We start from the raw sequence: 25,975 nt of genomic DNA on the forward strand, positions 1-25,975 counted from the left end.
TTCCTGAGCTACAGGTCACAGGCGCTTGCTTCCCGAGGGAAGTGTGATGCGGGGAACTTCCCGGAAGTGGTGGTCTTGGAGACTGCGCACGGGGCCTGCGCGGGAGAGCCGGGGCGAGGGCGCTGGCCGGGAGACGGAGCGGTTGGGGCACGTCTGGCGCTTGAGCCTCTAGCAACCAGGCTTTGCTCTCTGCGTGCGTTGGACTTGGGTATTCATGACGGAGTTATCCGAGGAAGAGAAAACCTGTTCCGGGTGAGCCCAGGCCGCCGGAAATGCGATGGGCAAGGAGGGGGCACTAATGACTAGACTGAGGTGGCAGTCTAGGCGGGGGATGTGACCGTGATTTTGGCGTCTTCGACCCACCCGAGTGAGACCAGACTCTCCAGATGTTGAGGCCAATAACCAGATGTCTTTCCCCAGGGTGAGGATTTCTGAGCGCTCTTCTCCAGGACACGGGCGGGAAACGGGGGCACAAGGCAGCAGCATCTGGTGCTTGGAAGTCTTTATTATGCTGTACCTCACATCTTCTTCCCTGACTTGCTCCAGTCCAGTTAGAAAGATCCTTCTACGGGTCTTCCCGGGGCTCCACCTCCTGCCTTCCCCGCCCCTCACTCCGGGAGGCGCTTCCTCCTCTTTTTTTCTCAACTGTTCTCATTCATCTTCATTCTCATATACGCCTCCAGTCGTGGTTTCACACACGCTTCTCTCTTCCCCTCCTCTCCTTGCACTCTCTCTTTGCTTTCACTCTCCCGCTTCTTTACCCTTGGCCCGAGTAGACCCTTATGTTGGTGTTTTGGGGGCAACCGCAGGCAAATGGTGTAGACCATGTCTGGATCATACCATACTTGATTCGAGATGGGTAAGAAGCAGTGTAGAATTCCATAAAGGGAGCTCTATGACTTGGTTTCTATTCTGAGTTCAGCTGTTACTTGTGACCTTGGTCTAATCGCTTAGTTTCTCCCAGCCAGTTTCTCTTCCATGAAGAGGGAAGCTGGATTGGATAAACTCTAAGGGCCTCCTTCCCAGCTCTAAAATTCTTTGTCGCCTCAAACCATTCACTAAACGTTGGGTAGTCACAGTCCTTAGACAAGTTCGGTACAAAGGAATAAAAATAGCTATTTTAGAATCGTGTATCCAGTTTGTATGTCATTCAGACTTGAACCCTATTTTAGATAAAATGAAAAAAGTTCTTTTTGTCATTGGACAAGATACTCATCCCGTAGTAGTGCACTTGTGAGATGCTTTTGTGTAGGTGATTATGGAAGTTAATAAATAACAGTATATAATGTTTTACTAAACTTCCTTATTTTGTTTTCTTTAGATTGGGTTTCAACCCAAGATACTGGATTCGCCTACTTAAGATAAAGAGTTCTAAGTGTATAACAGTGAAAATGGCATAATCTGCATTAACATCCCACAGCTTGAAGGCATGACAATTAAAGAACACACATGGACTTGTGGCACATGGAAATGTGTGCACAGAAAAGAGAAATCTATAATTCTTTAAAAATAGGAAGTCATTCTTCCTCACCAAAATGGGCACATTCTGCTCAGTTATCAAGTTTGAAAATCTCCAAGAATTAAAGAGACTTTGTCACTGGGGTCCCATCATAGCTCTTAGTGTTATAGCAATATGTTCTACGATGGCCATGATTGACTCTGTCTTATGGTATTGGCCCTTACATACAACTGGAGGAAGCGTGAATTTCATCATGTTGATAAATTGGACTGTCATGATTCTTTATAATTACTTCAATGCCATGTTTGTTGGTCCTGGCTTTGTCCCTCTGGGGTGGAAACCGGTAAGAAAAAGACTCCTTAAAGTGATGAACTCTACTGATAATCATGGATTTAGTTTTTGCCTTATCTGCTAACCAATAATGTCAAACGCAGCCTACTGTTTGCCTTGGTAGAGACTAAGCATATTATTCTAATCACTGATTATTTAAAGTTCAAAGAATATTTGATACCAGTTTGAAAATATTGATCTAAATTAGCATTTCCCAAAGTATTGCATTGAATACGTCTCCTGCATTTAAAAAAAAAAAAAATGGAGGCGGGGTGGTGAGTCCATGTTCATGAGTTTCCAGGAAACACTGCATATCAGAACCTTCATAATTTCACAATGTGATTTTACTGTAGGATCTTTTTTCATGTGATAATTAACAACCCTCAGAACTAGGAAAATTCCTTAGAAACTACTGGCTTAAGTTATAAAGGTTTTAAATCATTGCAGTGAAATCATAACATTGGGAAGTATAGTATCAATCAGTTTATTGATAGTATCAACTTATGGCTTCTTAAAAATTATTAGAAAGTTTATGCTTATGAATTTCCATATTCCTTGCGGAGGGACATCACCTGGTAGTTTGTTAGAAATGTAGAATCTTGGGCTCCACTTCAGAACTACTGAATCAGAATCTGCATTTAAAAAAATCCCCAGATGATTGTTAGGTATGTTAAAGTTGGAGAAACACTAGCGTACTATTTGAGGTGAGTACAGAGGTAGGTAAAATACAATTCATATTCTGAAAAACTTTCTAACTGAGGAGAGAACAAGGCACTTGTGCAGATAACTATAGAGTAGAACGTGATGGATGCTGCTGAATTTAGAGGGAACTGATGGTTTTCAGCTGGAGACCTGAGGGAGGAGCAGGCATATCCACAGGAGATGGGGAACAGGGCATTTCAGGTTGAGAGAATGGTGGGAGCACGGATTCAGGAACAATGGACAGCCTAGTTTGGTTGGAAAAGAGGTTATGTAGTGCAGATAAGGCTGAAACAAAGGCAGATTATGGAAGGCCTCAAATACATGAGAAATTAGACCATAGGGAGTTATTAGAGGTTTTCAAGCAGGGCTTTGACATAATCAGAGTTGTGTCATAGGAATATTATTCTGACAATAGACGCTTGGATTAGAGAGAAACTACAGTAAAGGAAACTAGTTAGGAAATGAATAAAGTGGTCCAAGGGAGGAGCCTGATTTCTGAAAGAGTATCACCTGCGATGTTTGAATCCCCACCCTAAATCACCTGCCAAGTTGTCAGCTGCCTTTTTTTCTGAACTTGCTCCATTCCACTAAGATTTTGGATCTTAGTAGAACCATCACGTATACTCATTGACGCTGGATTTGGATGGAGTGTGCGGAAGAGAAATTAAAAATGACTTCTAGGTAATTGGAAAAGCGATGCTGCTGTTATCAGAAATTCATTGTTTAAAAATATTTTAGCTCAAATAAAAGGGCTGGAAATGCAAGTTGAGATTCCATCCTTCCCCCATCCCCATAAAAGAAAATCAAACTGTAGGAAAGTATTTATTTATAAGGCTTGACTTATTGTTACCCAGGGTCAGATATCTGATGTATTTTTGTTTATATTTTGCTGCCAAGGAACATTCTCAGGATAGCATGTACCTCCAGTATTGTAAAGTCTGCCAAGCATACAAGGCGCCGCGGTCACACCACTGCAGAAAGTGTAACAGGTACTGTCTGTCTTTGCTATTCATTGGGGAGTGATCAACTTGATTACTGGTCTTTATTGTTCTTTCTACCACATCAATCCTAGTTTTATTCTCTACAAGGTTGCTACTTTATAAAAAATATTGTCAAAATACTAGTGTCCATAATCTCCGTTTTACTCTTAAATTATCAATTCTGATAATAAATAGATCTCACTCTTTTTTGTTGTAAGTGAAAAGATTTTCTAGAAAAATACAGATTTACTTTGCTGCTTGTCCTGCCAAGAACAGGTTAAAAACTGATACCTTTGAGTTGCTTCCATAGATCAGGATTAATTGTGCTTGTCAACTGTCATCTTGACTAGGTTTGGAATTGTTCTGAGTCTACATTATAAAAGAGACCAGCTTTTTCCATTATTTAGTTGATTAACATTTACACTTTATACAAATCTAATAAATACATCCAGGTGCCTGTTACCACAGTGTTTTAATATAAAAAACTTAATGGGAAGAAAACTGAATCCCTATAAAAAATGTGAAATAAGCTAGAACCTTTTTTAATGAACAGCTATATCCAGTGATTAATAAGAAATTTATGATGAGAATGTTGAGGTTTAGGGGAACAATTGGAGGCAAATAAAGTTTAGTTTGAGGCCAGGAAATTTTTTTCTAGCAACAATGAGGAAAGTAAGCACAGGGGACTTTGCTTATTGTACCACGTCTTCTATTCTGGAGTTAGCTTACTTGGCTCAGAGATTCTACATCTAAAGGACGCGAACAGGAAGGAAGTGACAAGGGTCTGCTAGGCCCCATCAACCCCAGTGGAGACTTATAAGTGATTTTGTTGAGTCTCTGTTGTACTCTACTTCAGTCACTGCATTTCAGAGCTAGAGGAAAACCAGGAACTGTATTCATTTCTTTATAATGAACCTCAGTGGGCCTCCTGACTTCTTTAAACAAACTCGCTTGTAGCAGACGTCTTTTCCTCAGAAGCTGTTACAAAGCCTGCCCTCTCTTGTGCTGTTTAGAATCGAAAAGAAGTCACTGTTCTGAGTTGTTTAAAAACTCAAAGATTTTTCTTTCTCTTCCATGAAGTATAATTCCTCTGTGACTCATGGACATGCTAGATTCCTATTTGCTTGATCTTTTGAAGACCAAAGTTCTTTAAAGTAGACAGGATTTTCTGCCTCATGTTTTATGTAAATTTTTCTTGTTAGATGTGTGATGAAGATGGACCATCACTGTCCTTGGATCAACAACTGTTGTGGTTACCAAAATCATGCTTCGTTCACACTGTTTCTCCTTTTAGCACCACTGGGTTGTATTCATGCTGCCTTCATTTTTGTTATGACTATGTATACACAGCTTTATAATCGGGTAAGTGAAAATGTTTGTTATAAAATCATTCATTCCAGATTAAATGGTAGTTATTAAGATCATTTAAGAAGTCCCTTTTGGAATTATACTTTTTATGATTTAGGTGAGAAAACAGAACTTTTTTTACCTCTATATGAATTCCCTTTTTAAAAAGATTTTAGCTTAATTTTTAAGATGAGGAAAGATGATTTTGCTCTGGAAACTCACCTTACATGCTCTAGCTGAAATTGATAATTATTTTAGTACTGTATATATCATTTGTTAGATTTCAAACTTGGTAGCTGTGGTAAGAATAAACAGAGGGAAAAAAAGAAGAGCGAGAAGAGAAAGACAACACTAGTGCTTTCTCTTTCCATCCAGTTCATGTGGCAAGTTGTAGCTCTTTTGTTCATTTCTAATTCCAGTGCCCTGGAAGGTGGGTCATGGAGCAGGCACATGTCCTAACATATCCTGCAATAGATTGAGTTGAGTTATGGGCAAACAGTCACGAGATGAAGTTCAGGGGTCACAAATTCAAGTCCCTAAAGAGGCCTGGAAGGAAAATGAGGGACACAGGCCTGATGGGACCATGGCAAAGTGGAGAACACATGTCCTTCACACAAGGGACAACCCATGTTTGACTGCAACCAGTTTTTGATGTTTGGAAATCCAGCCTAGTGATGCTAGGTCTTCCAATTTTTCAAGAAAAATCTGAAAATCTGGATTTTTTATGTTAAATCTCCTGATTTCTAAATGTTGCAGGCCAGGCAGTACACCTCTGCAGGCCACGTTTGGCCTGCATTTTGCTAGTTTTTAACCTCTGATTGTGGAACATGAGGGAAGAAAGCACTGACTCCTAGGCTATATGTGTTGCTATGGAAGAGTACTGTAAATACAGAAAAGCAAAGCAAGGATGGGAAACACAGTTACAATTTAGATTGATGTCTGCTGTTGTTCATGCATGTTAATGTTTGTGTGGTCTGCCTAACACTTTCTGAGGAAATAATCCAAAAAATAACATTTGAGAATAAGTAAGCATGATATTGTGCATATCAATATGAATTCAAGTCACAGTATTAATTAGAAACAACTGTTCACTTTGGCCATGGTGTCAAGTTGTCACTTCTTGATCTTTTTGATCAAGTTGCTTTAAAGGTTACAGTACAGTCTGACGATTTGCAACCACCAAGTATTTTGAGCGTGTGCTGTTGTTGTTTATAGCTCTCTTTTGGGTGGAACACAGTAAAGATTGACATGAGTGCAGCCCGGAGAGATCCTCTTCCAGTTATTCCATTTGGATTAGCTGCATTTGCTGCCACCTTGTTTGCCTTGGGATTAGCTTTAGGAACAACCATAGCTGTTGGAATGTTGTTTTTTATCCAGGTAAGTTCCTCAGTTGCCCCTAGCTAAAAGTTGTCAAGTTGTTGGGGCTGCTTCTAATGAGAGAGGGATAAAGGCTGCATTGAAGTATGCAGTATGAAACGGAAATTATTGGTACTTATTCCATCTAGGTAATTAATTTAATCTTCTTTCTACTAGTCAGATAATTTTGAAGTAACTGCCAGAATTTCTACGTGACTGATTTAGTTTTAAAAAATGTTAACTTAGAGTTACGTAGCACTTTATACTTAAGAAATCTCTTCTCACATTTATAATCTCTCTTGGTCTTCACATAAGCCCCAAAAGAGATTGAAGAGTTTTATTTTCCCTTCCTTACAGATGAGTAATTGAGTCACAGAAAACTTAAGTGACTTACCCAAGATCACCCATTCGTGTATTCAATAAACATAATTATTAATGTTATTTTATAATAGCATATATTTAATCATAATCAAAATAACATAGCTGACATTGAGCACTTGCATGCAAGACACTGTTTTAGGCACTTTACATGTGTTAGCTCCTTTAGCCTGCATAGCAACCCTGTGATATAGGTGCTATTTAATGTCTACTCTGTGATGAATTACTCTGCTAATTTCTGAGACTACAGTAATGAAAATGAAGTTGTTCTTGCCCTTAAGGAACTCATAATTAGTAGTAAACAGTTAACTCCTACAGGGTCATGTGTGTATCACAGTTTTATGTACAAAGTGCTAGGAGAACACAGAGAAGGAGGATGTGACCCTGACAGGATCACAAAACTGTTCTTATGACTCTTCATCACTTAATTAGTTTATCCGTTCACTGAAGGCCCACTGTGGGCTAGGTATTGTGCTAGTTTCTTGGAATATAAGGACTCCTGGTTGCTCTTACTCTGTCACACTGTCTCTGTGAAGGCACAGCCAAACTTCACAGAAAAGCAGAACTCTCATAGAATTAGAAATGCTGGTCTTGAGGGCCCCGATGCATCACCCAACCCTTTTGAACTCTTGGTTTTGAAATAAGCTGGTTTGGGTTATACTTCGTGTTTTCTACTAGCCTGGGGTCAAATTGTTTGAAATTTTTCCCCCAGTGCCTATAATTAAGAATCATTTTAGAAATAAACTAAAATCCTATCATGTAAAAACCTACGTAAATGGAACTAGGCATATCTAGGAGAGTTGAAAAATAGAATCATGACAGAATATATTCAATTTTTAAGGCAAGTGGAATATCTAGATTGAAATGAGTCACTTGTAATAAGTAGATTAATCATAAATTTAAGATCAATTAAAAATAGTGATAAAAGATTTTAATAGCAAAATATGCTTAAGTATTGATTGAATGGATTATATCAATGTTTTAACACTGAAAACCTTGTAGAAGATAGTACTTAAAACATGAATTTTTATTAAAACAGTAGATTCAGACATGATTGTGGATTGATGTAATCATTTTTATGAAGAGGGATTGTAGTGCAGTGGTTAAGAACAAGGACTTTGGAGTCAGGTGGACCACACAGTAACTGTGTTACTTAATCTCTGTTATCCTCGTGTCTTCATCTATAGAGTATAGTAATAAAAACGGTCTCATAGGGTTAGTATAAAGATGATAATCTTAAATGAACCAAGGTCACATAAAATTTTACTGTCTATCCCTTAATTTCCAGATGAAAATAATTCTCAGAAATAAAACTTCTATTGAATCATGGATTGAAGAGAAGGTAAATTTTATAATTGTCTCCTCAATATGAATAAATATGATTAACTAATAGACTAGATTAACTAATAAGTGCCCAAAAGTGAAAACTTGGCTACCAGATAGCTTCCTTAAGTCATTTCATGCCAGGTAAAAGGTGAATATAGGAAACATTTGATTTATTCCTGGTTTAATATAACTCCCACAGAAACATGCTTTTTACACACCCTGAGTTGCTGAAGAGGCCTCAGCCACACGAGAAGCCATTTGGCCATTCTCTCAGACTATAGGAGAAGGCAGCCCATTTGGAAAAGAACCTCTATCCTACCTAGGTGCCATCAAGTTTTCCTTAGTGCTTTAGACATCAGATAGGGCTTACAGATAACATTTAGCTTGTCACAGACCTCACAACCTCCAATACGTATTTCACACTGTGCATGGTGATTCTGGTGTAGAAAATAAATCTGACTACCCACCACCTGCTTAAAACTTCTCAGGGCGTCACCATCCCTGCAGCAGGGGTTGTAACCCCAAATGCCTGCAGGGTCCATCCAGATAACCTGGGTGTGTGGAGCTGGCCAGCATACCAGAGCTGCCTGACAGACAGGCTGATTGTTGCCACAGGGGAATACTCACCCAGGATTGTGAGATAGTCTCATTTTCTTTTTTTCAAGAAAAGTAAGAGATTTGGATTTCTATGATACCTCCTTTCAGTTTTGGGGGTTTTCTTGAGGAAGATTAGCCCTGAGCTAACATCTGCTGCCAATCCTCCTCTTTTTGCTGAGGAAGACTGGCCCTGAGCTAACATCTGTGCCCATCTTCCTCTACTTTATATGTGGGATGCCTACCACAGCATGGCTTGACAAGCGGTGTGTAGGTCCACACCCGGGATCTGAACTGGTGAACCCCAGGCCGCTGAAGTGGAGCATGCGAACTTAACTGCTGTGCCACTGGGCCAGTCCTCCTTTCAGTTTTTAAATGCTGGCAAGCATTTCAAATTACAAACAAACAAAAACCTTTGTGGGCCAAATCAAACACACCGACAGGATGTATTTAGCCCTCTGGCAGCCAGTTTGTGAGCTTTAATTTGCAGCAGCTGTTCTCAAACTTTTTGGTCTCAGGACCCTTTTACATTCTCAAAAATTAAGGACACTAAAGAGCTTTTGTTAATGTGCCCCCCGTGAAACAGTTCCTTCCACCCTGAATAAACCCTTGCTTTCTCTTAAATCTGTTATCAACATCCCTTCTTTACACCTGGATTCTTTTGTGCTTCTAAACAACCAGAAGTGTTGAAGATTTTTTTATATATGGAATAAAGTTACTGATGCTTTTAATAAGCATTTTTGAATGTTTATTCCTAAATAAGCCCTGTCATACACTCTCTGGATGATCTTATACGAGTTTGGTGTTGTGTGTCAAGTTCTTCCTGTATTGTGATAAATTTGTCAATCTCTTTTATGTACACCAACATTACAACAGGGAGGAAGTGTTTTTATGAATGATACAGCTTTTACGAATAACGTTCTCAGTAGTATATTACTAAAAGTCGTTTAAGGCAGTGGCATCAGCCATCTTATATCTTTGTTACCCACAGGCTAAAGATCGAATTCAATATTATCAACTAGATGAAGTCTTTGTTTTTCCTTATGACATGGGAAGTAGATGGAAGAACTTTAAACAGGTATTTACGTGGTCAGGGGCCCCTGAAGGAGATGGACTGGAGTGGCCGATAAGAGAAGGGTGTCACCAGTACAGCTTAACAGTGAGTATTTCTGCTCACGTAGCCCTTCCTTTCCTGCCTCACCTTCTTCCCTGTAACTCAGATCACATTTTATCGTAAAACGAGTAATAAATTTTTCAGTATGGCAAAATGAATCTAGGTTAATAATGTTTTTTTTTTAAGATTGGCACCTGAGCTAACAGCTGTTGCCAATCTTCTTTTTTGTGTGTGTGTGCTTTTTCTCCCCAAACTGCCCCCAGTACATAGTTGTATATTTTAATTGTGGGTCCTTCTACTTGTGGCATGTGGGATGCCGCCTCAGCATGGCCTGATGAGCAGTGCCATGTCCACGCCCAGGATCTAAACCAGCAAAATCCTGGGCTGCTGAAGCAGAGCACATGAATTTAACCACTTGGCCACAGGACCGGCCCCTAAGTTAATAATCTTAAAGCACTCTTTGTATCATGTCTCTCCCTTTATTTAAATCTCTCCTTAACTCTCCATACCTGTGAGATAAAGTCCTGATTCCTTAACTTGCTTTACAAAATCTGGCCTAAAACTGCCTTCCAACTACTTCCTAACAGAAATCCTCTTTTCCAGTCAGTCTAGTCTACTCGGTGAACTCTTTGTGCATTCCTGCCACCTGAATTTGCCCACACTGTTGTTTCTATCTCATATGACCTCCTCTCTATCTGAAATTATTAAGACCCATTCCAGTCCCACTTCTTCCATAAAGTCTAACCTAACTGCTCTAGACTCATCTGGATTTGGCACTTAAATCATATACCACTGTATGGTTGCACATGAAGTCTCTTATTTTTATTTAATTCTTGGATCTTATATCTTTAACTTAACTTGACAAAATTCTAGGACAGGGACTGTGTGTTATCTTTATTTCCCCTACTATAATATAGTACCGTTTATTAAATTGTTACTGGATAAATGAAGAAAAGTGAGTCATAATGATGACTTTTAGTCAAGACTTGTTGAGTTTTGCAGTCTGCCACATTGCTATAGAATCGGGGAATCTCAGTGTCATCTTCCCCATTAGTACTACCCTAGAAGCTCCATGAGGGTGGAGAGCACATCTTCCTTAGCCGTAGGCTGCAGGGAGTGCTCTGTGAGTATACGCAGATGAAGACATTAGAGAGAGAATCGTGAGAGGAGAAGAAAGTCCCACTTCAGCCCCTATTCTTGGGTATAGGGCCTTCTTTCCATGCTAAAAAACATGTGGCCTTTGAATTATCAGCAGTTTGAAATGTTGGAAAATTGGGAGTTTTGTCATGTCACTCTGATGTGGTAGATAAGGAAAACCTATTTTTCAAAATTACGATGAGACTTAATTTTTTCTTTTTATATCTTCCAAACAGATAGAACAGTTGAAACAAAAAGCTGATAAAAGAGTCAGAAGTGTGAGTAATTCTTTTGCAATGATACTAATTTCTTTTTTCTTGTGTCAAGCTCTACACTTTTACGTAGGTTTTAAAATTGCCTTTGAGTAGAAGCCAGCTATTGGCTTTTATTAAATAGTATTTCTTAACACATTTGTTGGAATTTGATGTAGTTCACTTTTGTTTTCATTTAAATACTTTGGACTGGAAGTTTGGAGGGAATTTAGTCAATTTATATTGCCGACAGAGAAATACTTATCCTCAATATAGCTTGTTAGTATGAAACCCATCCTTACAATTATGCTATACAATATGATAACCACTAGCCACATGTGGCTGTTTAAATTAATTGAAAAGAAATAAAAAATTCTGTTCCTTGGTTGCACCAGCCACGTTAGAACTGCTCAGTAGCTACATGTGTTTAGGGGATACCACATTGGATATAACAAATATAGAATGTAGCCATCATTGCAGAAAGTTCTGGACAGCAGTGCTCTAGAATGTAATTCTTAGCTGTGTGCTTGAAATGAAAGGCGAGCAAAGCCCTGAGAACCAGAAACATCATTTGTCTCCTGTAAGGGAACTGGGTGGGTCGGGAACTGGGAGGGAAAAACTAGGCATCTGGTATTTTGGATCTACCTTTAACAATTTAAATTCGAACTTTAAAAAACTCAGATATGGGTAAATGTTAGCTTTTTCTTCTGATCACTGGTGACAGGTTCGGTATAAAGTAATAGAAGATTATAGTGGTGCCTGCTGTCCTTTGAATAAAGGAATCAAAACCTTCTTCACAAGCCCCTGTACTGAAGAGCCGCGAATAAGGCTACGGAAAGGGGAGTTCATTTTAGCTACAAGAGGGTTACGGTAAGTGATAGAAATTACTGAATTTGTTCTTTAATGACAAAATTAGCAACTAACCTAAAAAAATTAATTTTGATCCTTTAAATATTTCAGATACTGGTTGTATGGAGACAAAATTCTTGATGATTCCTTTATAGAAGGTATGAGCATGGAAGGCAATGTTTAAAGGACAGGACTTGTAGCAATAATTCCAAATTTTACAAGAATAACTTTTATAAACAGTCACATGTCACATGCATTAGGGGAACTAAATAGAAAGGCACATCATTAAGCAACAGAACGAAGCACCTTGTATTATTTCTCCGTGGTACTTGTATTTATCAGGTCTTTTTAATGATAGCTAACATTTGCACTCTTCTATGTGACAGGCATTTGTGTAAGTACTTCCCTTGTGGCAATGAAGTCCCCAACAGCCCTCTGAGGCAGGTACTATTATTTACATTTTATTGATGAGGGAACTGAAACACAGAGAGGCTGAGCTACTTTACTTGCCCAAGGCCACATTAAGAACAGGTGGAGCCAGGGCTCCATCCCAGGCAGTCTGGCCCCAGTGTCGGTGTGATAACTAACCCCAGTGCTATAGGCTCCCCCTTTGAATGAACATTCCTATTAAGTTATTATAAAAACTAATGGATTGAAACCTTCTGTGTCTTTTTATTTAAGTTTTAGAATTGTACCTTTTTAAAGTAAAGATTAACTCAGGATGTTCTTTTAAAAACACTGGGTTAGGGGACAGCCTGGTGGCGTAGTGGTTAAGTTTGCACACTCTGCTCTGGCAGCCCAGAGTTTACGGGTTTGAATTCTGGATGCAGACCTACACACCACTCATCAAGCGATGCTGTGGCGCATCCCACATACAAAACAGGAAGATTGGCACAGATGTTAGTTCAGGGACAATCTTCCTCACCAAAAAAAACTAACAAAAAAACCACTGGATTAATTGTAAATTAACCCCAGTGACTGCTTAGGCACTTAGACAACCTTGATATAGAAATTTACGTGTTAGAAAGGTCTGAAAAAGAAATTCACCAAGGCTACAGAGAGGTAGTTCCCCTGGACCAGATGAAATGTAGCAGTGTGCCACAGCAGCCTAATGATCACACACGTGTAAGTGAATACCCATATTGAAAAGTTCCCCTGACTCCACTTAGAGGTTACTGTGAACCACATGAGCTCCTTTTCCAAATAATGGAATTTGGGAAATACCTGTTTTCTAGCTTGTCAGTAGCATTTAAAAACCATGTATTTTCCCCTCTCAAACTGTGCTTATAAAAGGTGGTAAAGGGGAAAAGAAAGTAAAGTCTAACTAAAAGCTTATTAATTTGAAGTAATAGGACTTATGCGTCTCAGTAATGTCATTGTAGTAAATCTCACTATTTCACATCAATTTCATTTTCTCCCTCAGGTGTTTCAAGAATAAGAGGATGGTTCCCTAGAAACTGTGTGGAAAAGTGTCCCTGTGACACTGAAACAGATCAAGCCCCAGAGGGCGAGAAGAAAACTAGATAGCCTCTGTTAAAGTAAAATTATTCTTTAAATCCGTTCCATTACTTGAAAATTGTACATATTACTAAAGAATTATGCAATGAGCCTACTCTGGTTAAGGTGTTCTTTTCCTCCAAGGTGCCCTAGTGCCATGATGTAAATATTTTTATTACCATTTTGGAATGGAGAAGCCATTCTGCATATGCCTCTGCACTCCTGCCCCTTTGCCACCTCTTCCTTGCCCCAAAAGGAAAAACACTCACCCAAGTGAGTCAATTGCATTTTCTCTAGGATTTTTATGCCCTGCACACTATGGACGTCACCTGCAGATGGAGCTCCCCTTTGCCAGGAGCATCTGCATGTGATGCTTTTATCCTGTTTCTTCCTCAGTTGATATTTCTTACGTAATATTCTAGATACTATAGAACTTAATTTGTCAGATTCACTATAAGCTCAAATTTTGTTACCTGTCTTTTAATATTGCAGATTTTGTCAAATCAAATAAAGATCAACGGATATTCTATATAAATCGTAGTTTTTATTTAAAGCATCTTTCTTTTGTGCTGAAAAAGAAAATTTTGTCTTGAGTTCCTTATGGAAAAACTGTTCTACTACCTTATGAAAAATTGGCATCTTTAATCAGGAGTCTTAAGACATACATATTTGCCTCAGTAAATAAACCCTTTAAAGGCATTTTGAGATTACAGTATTCTAGGAATATCAAACTGCTCCTGTACACTTGAATATATCAAAACCTGAAGCTTATGCAAGTGGTAGGATCTAAGCTGGTGGACTTGGATTCTTAAAGTTGGGCTTATCTAAACCTGTGAATAGAATTACAGAAGTCACCTATTCCAGTATTAATTCTTTCCAAGGCAGAGAACTTGAGCTTTGGGGTCAGGCTTGTAACAGTTAACAATAAGGGAAGGGCACTTGGGGATTTAGCAGTGAATGACACACAACTCTGCCCCATTCCAGTGAGGGGTGGGGAAGTGGACAGACACATAGTATAATATAGTGTACTCTAATAGAGTATATGATACAGTAAACTATATGCCAGATGGAGTCATTATGAAGAAAGCCAGTGGGACAGTCTGATGGAGGTGACATTTGAAGCAGATGAGCGGACAAGTCATATGCCCCTGGGAGTATCTGCATTTTAGGCAGAGGGAACAGCCAGAGCAAGAAGCTGAAATGTGCTTGGCATGTTTGAGGAATAGTAAGGCAGCCAGTGTGGTTCAGGTGGAATGAGATGGGGCAACAGGAGAGGACGTCAAAGAGCTGATGGGGCTAGACTGCAGGGACCTGTGAAGTTAATTCCTACCTTCTCTTTTGTTTCAGCTACTCAAGAATAGACATTTCTTCAGCTTTTCTGGGCTCCAAGTTTAGAAAGACCATCCAGGAACATTCTCCTTAACTCCACTTACAGGCCAGAAAGGAGCACTATTCAAGACTACTTAGAAAAACGGTGAAGGAGAAAGAACAAGAATCGTACCCAGCTAGAGTTTGAGCTTAGCTGGTTTTTGTTTTGTTACTTACGACTGTGGGATAAGACAGCCTGGGCCTCTCAAGATGGTTTTCCTCAGTAGTTATCAAACTTGGTTGCATATTAGAATCACCTTGGACCTTTTAAAAATCCCAATGCCCAGGTTATACCCCACACCTGGTTAATCAGAATCCCTGAAGTGGCACCCATGCATTAGCATTTTTTTAAGCTCCCAGGTAATTCTAGTGTGCAGCCAGGTAATGCTAGTGAGAGTTACCAGCTTACATGATTGGTAAGTGGCCTTAGTCTAAGGCTGATTCTCATCATGGTTCATGAGGAAACAAACACCACAATATAAGTATCTGCAGTTGTTTATTCTAAAGATTTTACAAGTGGAAGCAACATCTGTGGTCTGGGGTACAGCAGAAACGAGTCCAGGGCAGAAAAGATCAGTTGGTTCCTTGACAGAAGATTGCCTGTTGTGTAGGTGTCATGCTTGCCCATAGGTCATTTTTTCTCAGTCAGGAGGTTTTGACTCAGTGCTTGCCTCATTTACTGGAAGAGTGCACTTGAGGTAAGTTTCAGCTCCTTGCCCCACAGCTTCCAGCTCGGCAGCAAACTGCGAGGAACAGATTTCGTCAACAGATACTACTTACTGTAGGTAACACTTTAAGAACATTCTTTTTGGGCAACATGTCAGGCCCAATTTCTAATTCTCCCAAGTCCGAGAAACTAGAGTGTTTAGGAAATTTTCTGTAAGATCAAACTTTTCCCTTCTGTACACAGACTTCAGTGTACACAGGAGTACTTAGTAAAAATTTTTGTCACAGATATAATTAATATTAGTGATAGGTTAAATCTCAGTTTAAAATCTTAGTGATTCTGTGGCGTAGTTAGAAAACGAATTAGAAACAGCCTTTCAGAACTTACAGATTCTTAATTTGAACATTGGAAGGCCTAAGTGTTGGGACTGTCAAAAAGTTAGGCTTACTATAAAATGGGGAAAATGTCACAGAGGGTCACTTTGGCCCTTGAATGAGTGGTCACTTATAAAGGTTGGAGATCATGAGGAAGGGACAGAATACGAATGGACCTGGAAGAAAGGTATGTTGATAAAAGTGGCCCTAAAACCTAAATGTCGGCAACATTTAAGAGGGGAAGGACAAGATTGATTTAGTTCAGGGCTAAGCCTCCACATTGTAAGTCTCTCGCTTAATATTTTTAAAAACCCCCAAAACTATGGTTTGATAATTTAGTAGGTAAAACAACAGACGGGCCGGCCCCATGGCTGAATGGTTAAGTTTGTGCGTTCCACTTCAGCGGCCCGGGGTTCGCCAGTTCGGATCCTGGGTGCAGACATACACACTGCTCATCAAGCCATGCTATAGTGGCATCCCACATAGAAGAGCTAGAATGACCTACAACTGGGATATACAACTATGTACTGGGGGGCCTTGGGGAGAAAAAAAAAAAGAGGAAGATGGGCAACAGATGTTAGCTCAGGGCCAATCTTCCTCATCAAAAAAAAAAAAAAGCCCACAAACCTAGACAGGAAGACAAAAAAATGAATGTAAGATTAATTTTTAATCCATATTCCCACAAGGCAGTCTACCTCCGAGTCCCTTCCAGCCATAAGTACCTTAACCTACTCCTGGATATTCTCATACAGGCTGTTGATTTGGCTCTGGAAGTACTTGGAAAGCTCTCCCCGCTTTGCTTTCATTGTTGGTGTTAAGAGCCCATTTTCAATGGAAAATGGCTCTGGATGAAGAAAGATGTTTTTTACCTGGAAGAGAAGAAGAACACACACACATACACGCATACGTGTTTATTAGAGATTTGGACTTTTCTGCAGAGCACTCTAAGTGCTCTGTGAAGAACCTTAAACAATGTTTCACCTTATAAAAGTGGGGTTGATGAAGTAGGAGGGTAAGGAGAACCATAACACGTGCCCATTGGCACATACTTATAATCCGGGAAAGAAAGAAGTAGGGAGAAGGGAGAAAGGATTGTGAACAGCAAAAGGGACCTTACAAGTAATACAGAAGGTCACTGCTATTCGTAGTTAATGGGTTGACGGTACAGAAATCTAAAACCAATTCCTTGGAAAATATACATTTAAACTCCATTATCAATACGAACTTTAAAACTTTCCAGTGTGACTTGAGAGACCAGGATAACATCAGTAGACGTACCTGTTCAAAGGATTTAAGGCCACCTTCTTTCCCAGTTTTCTGCAAGTCTTCTAAAATGGCTTCCTTTACAACCTAAGAATATCAAACATAGCTTAAAGCATGGCTCTTTGAAAATCAGCCCAAATGAAAGGCTATGCAAGGACCAACTCAAAATGCCTAGAAAAGGCCATCAGGACCAAAGTAGGATTTAGAGTGTGTAGAAGCACATTTTATGCCTAGTATTGCTCAAAGAAAAAAATTAATGATAAGAAAAGGCGAATCTAAATATTAACAGTTTTTTTCTGGATGGCATTTTAAATTTTCTATTTCCCAACCTTTTTCCCCGCAGTGAACTCATTACTACAAAAAGAATAGAGTTTTGTTGTTGTTTTTAAACTCCCCATCCTATCCTCCAGCCTGATAAAATCAATCTGTTTAGACTGCAGCCACCTGTCACAAATGCAGGAAGAGTCTGTTCTTCCAGAGAGGTGGCTCTGGGAACCCATGGGTGCCCGAGCTGGTGGGGCCTCCCCTCTCCCATGACAGGCACCCATGGAGTGCATAGAGCTTTCCATAGTGAGACTTACTTGGTTCTGGCACAGTTCTTCAAGGGAGCCCTTAACCCCAAGTTTGGCTGCAAATGAGGGCAGCACATCTGGGTCAGGAACCACCACTCCTACTAAGGATGACTATGGAAAGGAAACAAAAGCACGGGGGCATATGAGAACTGTGTAGCCTGCCCCACCGTGGGTAAAGCAAGCGGGATTATATTTCTATAACAGACATTTTCCAAGACCTCAAATTCAGGACTAGTATCCTACTCCTTTCTCACCATGTGTTTCAAACCCTCATGGAACTCTAATCCCATTTTCCCACTTGACATCTCTTTACAAAAATCTTCTATTCAAATTCGATTGTTCAAAAAGAAATTGTGTTCATCATTAAGCTTAAGGTATCTTTGGCCTGTCCATATCAACCTTCCGCAACTCCCAAAAGGCTAAGTATAAGCACAGTATATAGAAAACAGTTTGTACCCGAGGAACTCTCATTATAGTGGAAACTAAGTGCAGCGTGGGGTTCTTTTTCACTAAATGGCTACACTTTACTATAACGGTTTTAACAATTCTACTCACTGACTTACAGAGTCTATCATAGTTTCAAAAATTTTTTTTTTACTTATATTGCGTTATTTGAGGTTTGGATGTGGCTTCATTTCTTTAGTTTATAAGCTCAGATCTGCTCATCCTAAACCCACCTATACAGATTTCCTGTAGCTATGGGAATCAGCATGGTCTGTGCCTGAAAGGGGCTATTGTTAAAACAATGTATTACCTGTAAGCTTTCCCCGTGTACAAATATCTGTGACACCGGTCTACTCCTGGTGTAGATATTTTCTATCTTCTCTGGAGCGATGTATTCTCCTTGGGCCAGCTTGAAAATATTCTTTTTACGGTCAATGATCTTCAGAGTTCCATTCTATGGGAGACAGATAACAGCGTCAGTGTGGTTGAGCCCTGTGGATCGTGTCAGTGGCGAGAGTGGCAAAGTCACAGTTATCTTCCTTCTTTAAACTTGACTTCTCTAGAGACTTTTGAGCAATCTTTTAGTTCTCTTTCTTGGCTTAGGGGAAAGGAAGGGAAGCAGCTTCCAGCAAGAACCTGTCTACACTTTGTCTATATGGAGAGTCAACAGGCAGCCTCAGAAAAAGTCCCTAGAACCTTCTGGGGTGGTGTAAATGGTGGCCTCATCCCACGAAGAAATTTTGCAGCTCTGAATTTCCAATAACTTAATTTTCAATTACTCCATTTCCAGAATGCTCCTCACTAGGGAAGGAGTTATTCTCTATTAAGACGTTTGACTCAGTTAGATCGTGCCCTCCCTGACTCCCTTTAATGGAGCCCTCCTGTTAGATCCAGAGCAGGCTACAACAGCTCTGCTGTGCTAATGCTAATCAGACAAGTCAATAATTGTGCTTGTTAGGACAGAAGCAGGGCTGCGAGGGCTCTCTGCCCAGCCACCAGAGGTTATTTGCAGCTTCATTTCTCTGAGCTAATTGGTCTGAGGAGCTTAGGTTCTTAGGGATTTGAGTTATAGAATTGGGACAAGTGGCAAATACAGTCCACATGATCACACCCTAAGTAGGACAATGGACTGAACCAACCCTGGAACCATCAACAAGCGTGACTTAAGAAATTCGCCATCATTTCAGCCTAACAGACATTATCTGGAGGTGATTCATAAGGCTCAGTCCTTTATAACTCCAGTGTGGGGGCCCATCTATTGCCTACATCCTAGGCTAATCAGAGCAGGGAACTCTTATTATACAGAAACAGATATGTTAGCAAGATACACCTAGACCCAAATCTATGAAATACATCATTTGAACCAGTGTTCTTGAAGGTCTCATTGTCAAGCATTCCTTAAATGTCACATAAATCTTGAGAATATTGAGCAAGAAAGGAGATTTAAGATACGATTACATTCGCACTCCCCCAGCACGTAGTAGACAAAAACTTCTCAGAGAGGAGATCTCTTGGAAAATCCCCTGCAGGGCTTCTAAGGCTGCATCGCTATCAGGCAATAATTTCCTCTCTTAGGAAAACAGATGGGGTTGACAGAGACGACTACTGATTGCATGTCAGCAAGCTATGCTTAAAAAAATGTCTCTGTCTTCCACAGAGAAAGGCTGTGACTGACAGGCAAAAACCAGCCTCTGCATACACCTCGTTTAGAAATCCTGCTTCCTTGTTTTGATATAGCTCTGTATATTAAGTGGGAAGAAACTTAGTCCTTTGAAACTCATGAAAGGCAAATGTTACAGGCCCATGGAGTTATCAGATCACAATTTCTGCCTCAAGAAAAGTAAAACAAAAGAAAACAACAATCAGACCGTTACACCCCTCCCCCGGAAAAGGTACCTAATTTTCCTTCATCTGTGAGCAAGTCTATTCCATTGTCAAAGGAGCCATCCCAACTCAGCTGACTAATCTGTTTGCATGTCTGCACATCTTCCTGATAAGCAGATGGTTTTCCCCAATCCAGTAGCATAGACTCCCAGGAGCTTTGAAGAAACACCCACCGGGAGCCAGCGACCGATGTCTCCTGTGTGAAGCCAGCCATCCTTGTCCAGGACTTCCTCTGTCTTCTCAGGCTCCTTCAGGTATCCTTTGAACACGTTGGTGCCTTTGATGCAGACCTAAACATCAGGTGGTACAGGTGGTGACAATAGCAAAGGCTGTTACTCCCGGCTTGGGTACTTTACAAAACACCTGCTCCCACCTTAAATCAGTTGTTGGTGTGAAGAGCTACAGGTTACTACGACGTGAAGAGCCCAGATTTTAATCCCCATTGTGGGGGATAGGAAAGTGAGGCTCAGATCCTTATGAAAGATCTGAAACAAGTCAAACCCAAGCCTGCTCACAATTGTGTGTTCTTTCTGTTACAAACATCCCCACCATGATTGTCTGGACGTGACGACCGGTACCCACCTCTCCTTCATTGTTTGCTGAAAAGTAGTCCATGTCAGCCACATCTTCCAGCTTCACGTAATTGCAAGGCAAGGGGACCCCAACATGGCCTAGAACACACCACACCAAGTCAGCTGGGAAACCATAAAATGGCGATAATTCCAGCTATATCAGAGAGATTTATGGATTGACTCTAAAAGAATGACTGAAAAATCATCTGGCACCTGCTGGACAGCCAAGATAGGAAGGCCTGGACCAAAACTTGAGTTTGGCATTTGCCACATTCATCTAGACCACTGAGGTTATCCAAACTCCTAAGTCCTAGTTCAGTTAGAACTCTTCTCCCAACCATGGCACCTCCCGCCCACTAGATGGAGAGCCTACCTGATGTCCAGTCCCCAGGTGATGTAACTGTACACCCAGCAGTGCATTCTGTTTGACCATAAGCCTCAAACACCTGGGGAAACCAAAGAAAGGCTTTGAGACTTACTCAAGATAAAGCATGAGCTGGCCGTGCCCTATGGCAAGACATGGGAAAAGCAAGGTCTTTGAGGGTTGGAGTTAGTTCACTTAGTGTCCTAATACCTTGAATTCATACCCGAGCTGCTAAGTCTTTACAAGTGGGGATTCACTCAAAAACCAAAAGGGTCCAGAAATAGACCAAATTATGGAATCTTATACTGTACTTTGGGAAATGTGGCATTTCAAGTTGATAGGAAAATGCGAGTTGTTCCTTAAGGGATGTGCAACCCAATGTCAACTGGTCTTGAACCTAGGCAATGGAGCACTACTGAAAGAACTGGAGAAAGTGAGTAGGATTTTTTAAGAGAAATAACTCTGGCTGTGGTATAGAACAGGGGTTGGCAGGCTTTTTCTCAATAGTACCAGATAGTAAATATTTTCAGCTTTTTGAGCCATCTGGTCTCTGTCTCAACTACTTAACTCTGCCAATGTAGCATGAAAGCAGCAGTATACAATACATAAATGAATGGGTATGGCTGTGTTCCACTAAAATTTTACTTATAAAAGCAGGCAAAGGGATAGATTTGGCCTCTGCTGCAGTTTGCCAACCCCTGGTATAGAAGATATCTTGACAGGAGAGAGACTGGTAGGGGAAACAAGTGCATGGGCTGCTGCAGTGAGGGGTGTGGCCTGTGATGGGCAGAGTTGGTAGAGCAAGGCATTTCTGAAAGGGGTGTAGCAACAGGACCTTCTGATCTATTGGTTTTAGGGGCCGAGGGAAAAGAAAGTGTTAAGAATGGCCAAGAGGGGGCTAGTTTGAAAGACTAGAGGACCCCTGGCCTTGGTATCAATTCAGAATGTTTTTTGATGGTGGTTATCCAGATATGGGACACTCTGTGAGGACAAGCCTGTCTCTTTCACTCATGCTGTGCATGTCGGTCGAATGGACAAACTAGTTAGCCATTTGGAGAAAAAAAAAAAAAAAAAAGAGAGACAATATCCATGCTCAAGCCCTTGTACTAAATTCCAGATGGAGCAGACACTTAATTGGAAAAAAAGTAACACCATAAGATTACCAGAAAATCTGGATGAAAACAGTCTTATGAAATATTGGAGGTTAGGAAGCCCTGTCTAAGCAATTCAAAAACCACAAATAGAAAAGATTAATCAGTTTGACTACATAAACATTTGAAACTTTTATGCAGCAATACAAAATGCAAAAAGAGGAGACTAGGAAAAATATTTCTAACACAACAAAGATTAATATCATTACTATATGAAGAACTCTTAGAAAGTAACATGAAACAGAAGTAAATTATCCTTTGCCCATTTTTCGATAAGAAAGTAACAGAGTATTCATGAAAGAAATACAAGTGCTGATAAGCAATAGAAAAGATGTTCAGTGTGAATAAAAGAAAGAAAACTGCAATACGATTTTTTATGTATCTGATTGGCTAAGATTTAAGTGATTGAAAAAGCCTGTCCCTGGCAAGAATGTGGCTATACAAGGTCTCATGCATTATTTGCAGGAACGTATAAAAAAGACAAGACCTTTCTGGAGGGAAGTGTGATAATCTACATTAACATGTAAAAAAAGCCTGTATACTTTGGGGGCCGGCACAGTGGTACACTGCTTCGGATGCTCCACTTTGGCGGCCCGGGGTTCGCCGGTTCGGATCCCTGGCACGGACTTGTGCACTGCTTATCAAGCCATGCTGTGACAGGCGTCCCACATATAAAAAATGGAGGAAGATGGGCATGAATGTTAGCTCGGGGCCAATCTTCCTCAGCAAAGAGGGGAATTGGCGGTAGATGATAGCTCAGGGCTAATCTTCCTCAAAAGAAAAATCCCAAAATCCTATATACTTTGACCCAATCATCCCTGCTTGGAGGGATTTATCCTAAGTTGATAACAGCATAAATACTAAAGGATACACAAATATTCTTATCACTTCATTGATTATAACAGCAAAAAAAAAAAAAGGCAACTCAAGTGTCCATCAATAGGAGACTAGTTATTTGGGAACATTCAATAAGCTATTACAAAACCATTAAAATGATGTAGATATTTATTTGACAGGGAGCAATGTTGATGGGACACTGTTTAACAAGTATTTTAGAACACTGATGTCATTTATGTAAAGGTTTCTGTACACAGATGCATAAAAAGGTGACTAGAAAGTTTTTTTCTCTTGATTTTGAGATTTGGGGTGACTTTCTCTTTGGTACTTTTCAGTTGTTTTTCAATTTTTACGTCAACACTGAGCTTTACATGTGCGAAAGTGAAATAAGCTATCTTCAGAGAAGCTGCTTGGCTTACCTGACATCCCAATGCCGCACGGAAGAACGTCAAGATGGGAGCGGAGATGGGGGCAGCTCCGGTGAGCAACAAGCGAACCCTCCCTCCCAGGCTGGCCTGGTTAGTAGAAACAAAAGACCTGCTGAAACCTATTTCCTTGGCTTCAGTTTCCTCCACCGCAAAATGGATACAACAGCCTACCCAGTGTTGTTCTAAGAATTAAACTAGTTAATTTACAAAGCTCTTAGAATAGGGCCTGGTGTTGTGGAAAAACACTTAAAACGTGAGCTATTATTGTCACCACCATTCATAGCTGGGACCAGACCTGTAGTTTTTAAAACATTTTCTCAAATAATTTGTATTCTTGGGCCCTTCAAATTACTTATAATCTTAACAGACAACTTATGAGAATAAGAGGGAATGCTAGGACCTAAGTAAAATCTGTTTTCTGCTTTTTGACCAATTCTGTTTATTGACAAAGTTGTCCGAGAGAGATCTCAAATGGTGAGTGAACACAGAAAGTGTGAAAGTATCTCCAGACGCTCAACCATCAGAGGGAAAGCAGAGTATGCTAGGTCAGTGGGCAGCCCAAATATTTGCCTGGTTCTGTCCAGGACCCACCCAACCTACCTGGATCTTTCCAAAGATGAGCTTGTCCCAGATACTGTCACGCCTGATGACACCTCTTTTCACTTCACTGAATTTACTGGCAACAGCCAAGTTCAACAAGAACTTCTTCAAGGGTGTCTTGGTTTCATTTTGTACCTGTAGGGTGATAACTCCTCTTAGTTGGAAACCTATTGGAGACACTCACCAAGGCCATTCTTCAGTGAGCAGGAGATGGTGCCTTCTGGCTTCATAAAGAAGTGGCTCTCATGCATGAACTGGGTTGCTGGATAATGAGGAAGCCAGAGAATTATGGCCACACTAAGAAAGAAGTGAACTTAGGACATACATACAGGGCTCCATCTCCTCCGATTCCTCATCCTTGGCAGACAACTTTGACAACTGAAATAAGCATGTCCTCAAAAAGTGGTCAGCATTTACTTACAAAGTCATCTGGGAGTACTAGATTAAAAAAACAGCTCAGTGGGCCCACCCTAGGGCTTTTGATTTAGTAGCTTAAGGAAGGGCCTAAGAATCTGATTTTTCAAAGGAGCACCACCTCTCCCTCCCCTTGCTCCTTTGATACTTACATACGCTAAACTTGGAGAAATACCACCTTTCTCTGTAACTAAAGTTCCTTTAGCCACCCCATACAAAACCCAACAGTCTTCCTACTGAGACTATTTCTTCCTTTTGGGCTTAATTCTGACACTATTGCCCCAGCTCACATGATTTCCCTCCTCTCCCTGACTCTGGCTTCACCGTGGCCTCTAAAATCCAACAACCACACTAAAAACTCTGGCCTCTAAAACCCAACAACCACAGTCTTGCCAAAGGAGCTGCCAAGTACAACTCAAAGAAAGTCCCTTTTTCCAAAATTAAATCCTGAACTCCATATTCTGGCCTTCAAGATTCCATCCTGCTGGAAATCAGATTCAAGGAAATCAAAGTTATTTTCCAGTTCCAAATTCAAAGAATGCCTCTTCAGCCGTCTTCCATATTTGCACTCTCATTTCTTGGCCCCCAGTCAAACAGGGCTGCTCATCCTCACCACCTAATACCAACTGTGCTCTAGGCTTCAAGCATCTGCTCACATCTGTACCATCAATTTGCCCATATCTCTCCGTTTCTTTCCAAGATCTACACTCAAATGCTGCCTGCATTGTGTCATTCCCAATCCCTCTCTCAACCTTAAGAGATTTCTCTTTCTTCAATATTCACAAGACTCAACTTCCTCCTAAGTCACTGACAAAGAGCTGGAATTGAGAGACTCAAGTGAATAATGTTCTCTATTTTAAAAATATGTTCTATAAGTGAACTGTGTGTTAAATATTACCATATTATAGAGTAACTATCCCTCAAAAATAAAAAATGCCAACAACATGAACAAAAACCATGACAACAACCAAATCTAATAATTCCATAACATGATGAGGAACTGCTAAAATTGTTAACAATTCTGTTAGAAACCAGGGCTTTTAATGTCCAGTGGTCATTTGTGTTCTAGATTGCTGCCTGCCCTGTCCCTGGAGCCCCAGGATAGCACTTAGTGAGATTCCCAAGTGTGAAGAGGAATGTTATAATCTCAAGGGTAGGGTCCAAGGCATGTGAAGAATGACCAGGTGTTATTTTCTCAGAGCTCCCATGCCTGTAGAATTATGAGATGATCGAGCTCATGCTTATGAGCCTGGGCTCTGTTATTTTATTATGTTGCCTGAGTTCAAATCTCGGTTCCAAGGGCTCCTTGGAGAAATTAGTCAATCCAAGAGTTGGGTGAGAAACATACAAGATGAGCTTGGGACCTCTTGTGCCAGAACTATCTAAGACTACCGGGGTCATATCAAAAGGACACAGGAGCAACTGATGGGGCTCCCAACTTCCCAAATGGGATAATCTGAACATCAAGAAGAGCAGCTGAAATGGATTAGACATACAAATATGCAAATCACAAGTTCATAATGTTACAAAGAAAAAATCTCATTGGCCATTTTTGAAGATCACTGGGGCACTAGTTGATTATTTTGCATGTTGATAAATAAAGGAAAAGAATCAAATATTTGTCATGCCTTTATGGAAGCATCTCAGCTTCCATATGAATGCAAGAGAAATGATTGAATTAGAAAAAAAATCACAATTTTACTAACCCTAGTGAAAA

General features: G+C 40.3%; 2 protein-coding genes across 11 annotated transcripts in view; one reads left to right on the forward strand and one right to left on the reverse strand.

Moving 5' to 3' along the window:
• The first annotated feature begins 67 nt into the window (after positions 1-67).
• Positions 68-13,855, forward strand: ZDHHC6 (zinc finger DHHC-type palmitoyltransferase 6). Of its 5 annotated transcripts, none has more exons than XM_044750731.2 (11): positions 68-252; positions 1,322-1,802; positions 3,389-3,480; positions 4,766-4,833; positions 6,034-6,195; positions 7,841-7,894; positions 9,464-9,631; positions 10,960-11,001; positions 11,699-11,844; positions 11,935-11,981; positions 13,247-13,855. In XM_044750731.2, the coding sequence occupies exons 2-11, from the start codon at positions 1,756-1,758 to the stop codon at positions 13,348-13,350; spliced, it is 930 nt and encodes a 309-aa protein (XP_044606666.2). In that variant the 5' UTR covers positions 68-252; positions 1,322-1,755; the 3' UTR covers positions 13,351-13,855. The 5 variants fall into 5 exon arrangements, with proteins under 5 accessions (XP_044606666.2, XP_044606662.1, XP_070339304.1 ...); XM_014851155.3 differs by having other exon boundaries at positions 112-252; positions 4,674-4,833; XM_014851154.3 differs by lacking the exon at positions 68-252 and adding an exon at positions 283-421 and having other exon boundaries at positions 4,674-4,833.
• Positions 13,856-15,167: 1,312 nt separating this feature from the next.
• The window catches only part of ACSL5 (acyl-CoA synthetase long chain family member 5), a 50,246-nt gene continuing 39,438 nt past the window's right edge, over positions 15,168-25,975 (reverse strand). For all 6 annotated transcript variants that reach the window (XM_070483173.1, XM_044750785.2, XM_070483162.1 and 3 more), the window contains 10 exons: positions 23,845-23,979; positions 23,236-23,331; positions 20,838-20,910; positions 20,475-20,563; positions 20,066-20,182; positions 18,319-18,462; positions 17,574-17,675; positions 17,008-17,079; positions 16,452-16,598; positions 15,168-15,431 (listed from right to left, as the gene is read on the reverse strand). In XM_070483173.1, coding sequence (XP_070339274.1) covers positions 16,458-16,598; positions 17,008-17,079; positions 17,574-17,675; positions 18,319-18,462; positions 20,066-20,182; positions 20,475-20,563; positions 20,838-20,910; positions 23,236-23,331; positions 23,845-23,979 — 969 coding nt within the window. In that variant the 3' untranslated portion in view covers positions 15,168-15,431; positions 16,452-16,457. The remainder of the gene's footprint in view (positions 15,432-16,451; positions 16,599-17,007; positions 17,080-17,573; positions 17,676-18,318; positions 18,463-20,065; positions 20,183-20,474; positions 20,564-20,837; positions 20,911-23,235; positions 23,332-23,844; positions 23,980-25,975) is intronic.

The sequence above is a fragment of the Equus asinus genome, chromosome 2 (genome assembly GCF_041296235.1).
Source record: "Equus asinus isolate D_3611 breed Donkey chromosome 2, EquAss-T2T_v2, whole genome shotgun sequence".
Taxonomy (NCBI): domain Eukaryota; kingdom Metazoa; phylum Chordata; class Mammalia; order Perissodactyla; family Equidae; genus Equus; species Equus asinus.